Source organism: Eleutherodactylus coqui, chromosome 7 (assembly GCF_035609145.1).
Source record: "Eleutherodactylus coqui strain aEleCoq1 chromosome 7, aEleCoq1.hap1, whole genome shotgun sequence".
Classification (NCBI taxonomy): Eukaryota; Metazoa; Chordata; class Amphibia; order Anura; family Eleutherodactylidae; genus Eleutherodactylus; species Eleutherodactylus coqui.
In genome coordinates this window covers 230,019,325-230,025,324 of record NC_089843.1, presented here as the reverse complement: position 1 = coordinate 230,025,324, position 6,000 = coordinate 230,019,325, and the positions used below count along the sequence as shown (strand labels likewise).

The 6,000-nt window shown below is 42.5% G+C and overlaps 1 protein-coding gene across 2 annotated transcripts in view; it reads right to left on the bottom strand.

Annotated features, from left to right (window-relative positions):
• Positions 1-1,106: 1,106 nt before the first annotated feature.
• LOC136573243 (cytochrome P450 2G1-like) overlaps positions 1,107-6,000 on the bottom strand; it is a 105,378-nt gene continuing 100,484 nt past the window's right edge. For both annotated transcript variants that reach the window (XM_066574541.1, XM_066574542.1), the window contains one exon: positions 1,107-3,791. In XM_066574541.1, the coding sequence (XP_066430638.1) occupies positions 3,610-3,791 (182 nt within the window). In that variant the 3' untranslated portion in view covers positions 1,107-3,609. The remainder of the gene's footprint in view (positions 3,792-6,000) is intronic.

The window sequence follows — 6,000 nt, the reverse complement described above, 5'->3', positions numbered from 1 at the left end:
TGCCTAGGACCCACCTATGCTGTTGGTGCACACTTAGTTCCCATCGCGGTGTTTGACCTGTCTGGCACAAAGACACTGTCTGACTTGGGTAGGGGGCAGAATGCAGATGGCTTTCCCCATTGCGGTGTCGATTGAGCTATCTGACACCTAGACAGAATGAATACTGTGTGGGCACATGGATTCCCCATAGCTATGTAACTTGTGCCCACGTTTGCAGCTACTGACAGAGATTGGCACTTTATTGGAATGAAGATCGAACGTCAATTTCTCATTGATTCTCAACTGCATTGTGGGCTATCGCCCCGCCCCTTTTAAAGAGGGTCGCTACCTGGCCCTGCCAACCCTCTGCAGTGTGTGCTTTCGGTCCCTCCTCATGGCAGACGCACTTATAAATAGACATAAGGGTGGTGTGGCTATGAAGTGAGCGTGTGGCATGAGGGCAGCTGAAGGCTGCTTAAGGACACTTTTGTGTGCGCTGCGGACGTAGGGTCATGCGGGGGCGTTGGGCAGCATGTGACCCAGGAGAAGAGGCAGCAGTTTGTCCTGCAGGCAGTGCTTGGTTGGAGGTAGTGTGGTGCTTAGCTAAGGTGTGCCTTGCTAATGAGGGTTTGTCCGAAGTAAAAATTGTTAAGGGGGGGGGGCCTCACTCTTGCCCCTATTGTGGCTTAATAGTGGGACCTGGGAGCCTGAGATGCAGCCCAGCATGTTGCCCCTCGCCTGCCCTATCCGTATCTGTGTCGTTTCCATTACTTTCATAGGTTTTGAAGATTTGCACAAATGAAAACCATAGCGAGCATCGGCGATATACAAAAATGCTCGAGTCGCTCATTGACTTCAATGGGGTTCGTTACTCGAAACGAACCCTCGAGCATCGCGGGAAGCTCGACTCGAGCACCCGAGCATTTTGGTGCTCGCTCATCTCTAGCTGTCATGAATCACGGTTTTTCACCAAAGGCTGGATAGAGAGCACATATCCACCATTCACAGTAGGTGATGGTCACAGTTCCCCTCCTCTCCTTTCTGCACAATAACCTCTGGACAGGTCACAGAATATACCCACAATACTCTAGCATAGACATCCAAAATAAAGAGATATAAAGCACCAGTCACCCTTCTATAGAATCACAGTGTTTATTTCAAATTGCAGATGGACACAAGTGCAAGAAAAGCAGCAGGCAATTCGGATATAGCCACCCTTCCTCTAACCTTGCATACAGTTAGCACATCATTACGTCCATTTAAATGAATGCGACGCACCTGCTGCAGCATACAAATGCAATAAATGAATAAACTTAAAATCTTTAACAAAAATAATCATTCTTTGATAAACTGATGGCAGACTGACAGCTATCTCTTTAGATGTGCGCATACACAGATAGCTGCCAACCACTGATAGACCCGCCCACTGGACTCCTAAGCCTAGAATAAGCAGCGGTTTAAATAAATAAGCTATAAGTTATTCTGAATCATTTCCGATTAAACTATATATCAATCTGTTCAGCTCATCCTGCTCCATAACACACCTCCTGCAGCAGAATGGACTACATTTTCAACCTGATGGGTTTCCTTTAAACTGAAGCTCGAAAGTACTCTGCAATGAATGTTCTCCTTACCTGATGAAAGTGCAAACAGTAGCTGGACTGAAATATGAAGTAAACCCAGTGTGTTAAGTAAGCCCAGGTGGAAGCGATGGAGCAGATACCAAACAAAACATTCTGCAACCTTATTTGACTCTTTCTGTGCATCAGTAGTGATTTAAAGGGGTATCGCACTATAAAAATAAAATTTAACAGCTGGACATGGCATAAAAAAACAAAAGCGGTAATACCCAACTTTCTTCAGCCCCCTTAGTAAACAGCTGAATGGCTCCAATAATTCTCTCAGTAAGTACATTCCAGGGGAGGTCAGGTTACTTTTGTAGCCACAGTGCCATTGTCCCAAACTCCTTGCATCATGGTTCCTAAGATTTGCGTACTGATGCCAGGAGAGTGTGTGGTGATGCTACAGCCCCTGATTGGTTGCAGCAGTCACCTGACTTCTGCTGGACGTACATACCAGGAGGGCCACTCAGCTGTTTCTCTTGGGACTAAAGAAATCTGGGTATTGCCTCTTTATTTTTTCATGCCATACCCAGCAGTTAAAAAAAAGTGAGAAAAGCACTTTAAGCAAAGTAGCATGTATCTGAAATTCTAGTCATACAGACCCTCTGAAAAAGGATGGTGAGGTGCCTCTCTGAAAGTCCTTGCAGGCATGTGGATGAGGATACTCGTGAGACAGACTCAGTGGAGCTCTGTATACTATTTTTGCTATTGTCTATGGCTGTACTGGGTTACAGTAGACCAGGTGTCTTGTTGCAGCTGCGGTAAGAAGGTGTTAAGATCTGGGCACCTTTTCCTATTCGACAAAATCATAAACCTCTTTCATGCATTTTGAGCCTTAGAGATGAATACTTTCTCATCTACAATGTAGAAAATTTTAAAAAAAACTTATGGAATGTAAAAGTGTGTCCAACTTTTGACTGGTACTGTTTGAGAGTAGCCGACTATTCTTCTCTCTCCATCAATACAAGCACTTGGTCTTTGTATTTCTACAATGCTCCAAACAGAGAGAAAGAAATTTTGAGCCTGAAGCTCCTTTCAGACATAATGAGAAGTGCCTGATGCTTGTTTGCCCGAGCGAACAAGCTAGTGACGTCATTGCCAGCTAATTTGTGCTCATGCAGCCTGTTTAGACTGCACGATTCTCATTGAGAATCGTGCAGTCCTCTGTGCAGTCCTCTGTAAGTGTTTCACAATCTGGCTTGGCTTTCAATTCCTAGTCATTGTTACAAGGCTTATATAAAGAGTCTAACATTGATTTGAAGAAATGCTGCCTTTCCAATAGGTGGTGCTACGGAGGTATTGTTCCATCTCCCTTATTTGCATATTACCCAGAGGAGCATGAATTGCCTTTTAAGTTTCCTCCCTCACTTGTCTCCCTAAGGAGAAAAGATAGCGTGTCTGACATTTGTATGTGAAACACTGAATGATCAGTTTTTAAACAGCACAAGCTGTTCATAAGCCGATGATGACTGTTATGCCGTTTAAATGCTCTATTAGTCAAACATCATCTAAAATTGCATAATCACCTCTTCAAAACATTTGTGTTGTTTGGGAACACTTACAAACTTTTTGAACTCCAGTGTTTTCCATTAGAGGTGCCCGTTAAGCACCAGAAAGATTTAGGAGTTTGAAGCACCTGAGCAATGGCCCTTTTGCCCTCCCTGCAAGGGCCCATCTTTTTAAAGGAGGCCATTTGTATCTTTTCATAACAGAGACCCTTGAAAACCCATTTTAATGAAAGAGTTTATAGCATCTTCACTTCATACTGCTACAATGTAACATTTTTAATAAATCACCCTTTTATCTAGATTAGGTTTCATGTGGCAGATTGCAGTCCCATCATATAAAATGTCTACTGGCTATCAAGTGAACCAACATTTTAGCTTTAGAAGACATTTGTTCAATTAAATGCAAGCAAGCTACACTATATCTGGAAGTTTTCTCCTCTATGTATTGCTTTCAAAAGGAGTACCTATTATAAGCAATGTCCTGCTGGAAAAATTGGCACTTAGCGAGGAATGAACGAGAGCTCGAAAGGTATTGGGACATTGGAAAATCCCGTCATGTTAGGGCTGATATCAGCTTCAGTTAAATGCATCTTGGTAGTTAGCTTGAAATTCTGTAAGATGGTTGTGAAAAAAAGAAACAGCTCCATTTTAGCCAATCCTTCACCGGCACAGACTCTCTTCCCTAGTAGTGGGTGAGAAAATAAATTATAATGAATGAAAATGCCAAATAGTGCAACAAAAAAAACATGTAGTGATATGTTTAAATTCCTTACAGCATGTCATAGACCTTTGTTTTCCCTATCTAAAAGGGCCAACAAAGCAGATCCTTGTCGTAGTCCTGACAAACAGCTGATTTTACTGGGGGAATTAGCAGCTATTCAGATGAATGGACATCTATATAATACATAGACGAATTGTGTCTGCCAGAATGGGAGTTGCTCTCAGTTCTGATTTATAGTAGGGTGTACTGAGTGGGAAACCTCCTGTTACAGCACGGCAGACATGACAATATCATGGCATGATGTCCTCTACAAGTAGGTTGGTCTAGTGTGAAGTCATAACATCAGTCCAGCCCATATGACAAGAGTGCTGGGTCATGCGACCTGTCATTTGAAATGGGATGCCGACCAGATCACATCTATCTACTAGTATGATTAATCAACGTAGAGCTGCTGTCCCCAGCCGGCCGATCAGACACTGTTATAGTATATATATTTTGGCTCCTCGTCTTCAGATGGGTCGGTTGTTTCTCTGTTAGTGGAGTCCTGGTCTAGTCCATGGTTTTTCTGTATCCAGATATGTTCTTGGTGTTCTTACTATTATTGTAGTGTTTCATCTGCTTCCTATACTGTGGCTACTATTGTCTTTTTTTCATCTAACCATTGTTATTCCCTTATGCATCTAGGGACATTTGAAGAAGCCCACGGGTTCCAATATGGGGGTACTCTTATCAGGGTGATTGCTCCACTTTAGGCAGAGTTTAATCCATTTTAGCACATTGGGCTGTGATTTCCTCTTTCCTCCTCATTTAGTTTCATATTGGTTCTTTTGTTACTCAGGTTTTAAATATTTTGTGTATCCGTTCTGTTGGACAACTTTTACATCTGGCTTGGACAAGGTGCTTTGCCATCTGCCTCAGACACAACACCTCCTTTATGACATCCATTTCCCTTAATTTGATCCATTAATAGGGATGTACTTCATGAGACAAACAATTTAAAGAGGAAAAGATTCAGTATAACTTGCATTTTATTCATTTAAACTTCTAACATTCTGAGGTGAACAGTCCAGCGGGTGGAGCTATCAGTGATTGACAGCTATCTTTGTATGACTATACATGTAGGAAAGTCTGCCAATCACTGCTAGGACCACCCATTGATCTGTTTATCTCAGAATAAGCACAGATATAAATGTATACAATACAAGTAATACTGAATATTTCCCCATAAAACTATATATGGATCTGCTCAGCTCCTCTTGTTCTTTAATATGATGCTTGCAGTTTGGACAACATGTTCTAGCCAACAGATTCCCTTTAAATGGGCTTTTTTAAATTAGAAACTGCAGGGTCAGATAAAGATGTAAAATAGAGCAAAGATTCATATTCACCTTTCCAGTGCTGCCGCATAAGTCCTCATCAATCCATTGCCAGAAAAGACTTGCAACTATTACATGCCATTTATTTCACACCTGATTGCTCACCAAATCACTGTGCACATGTACCATTCATGCACATGTGCCTGAGGCTAGTGATTAGCTGAGCAGTCATTGAGCAATGAACAGCACATGACTACTACAGTCTCTTCCGGGATCAGCCTGGAACAGAGGGACATTGGAAAGGTAAGTATGGCTTTTACTTTATTTTACACGTTTATCTGTCCCTTGCATATAGAGACAGGCAAAATACTAAGCTTTTATCTACAGGTCTGCAAGTGAATGATCTATGCCAGTAGCCTCCAAACTGCGGCCACAAGTTGGAGACTACTGATGTATGCAATACAATGTAAGGGCTCATTCAGATTAGCGTGTTTATGTGCGTATAATCGTGCGCACATAACCATGCGTCTATTAGAACCATTGGTTTCCTATGATGTCTTCATATGTCTGTGTTTTACATGTGTGCAAACGTGCGCACCTGCAAAAGATAGGACATGCGTGCACCATAGGTCCATGTTGCATGTAAATATTCCCTGCAGGGAGTCCACTCATCACTGAACACTGTGACAGCACTATCATAGTGTTCCGCAATGATGGCACTCCCCACGGGGAGTAAAGAATCCCCTGCCACAGCTGTCATTCATTGAATTATAAATGGCTGAACGCTACCTGTGATTGGCTGAGCACTCAGCCAATCAGACACAGCCCTTTCAGCAGGCAGGGATTTTAAATCC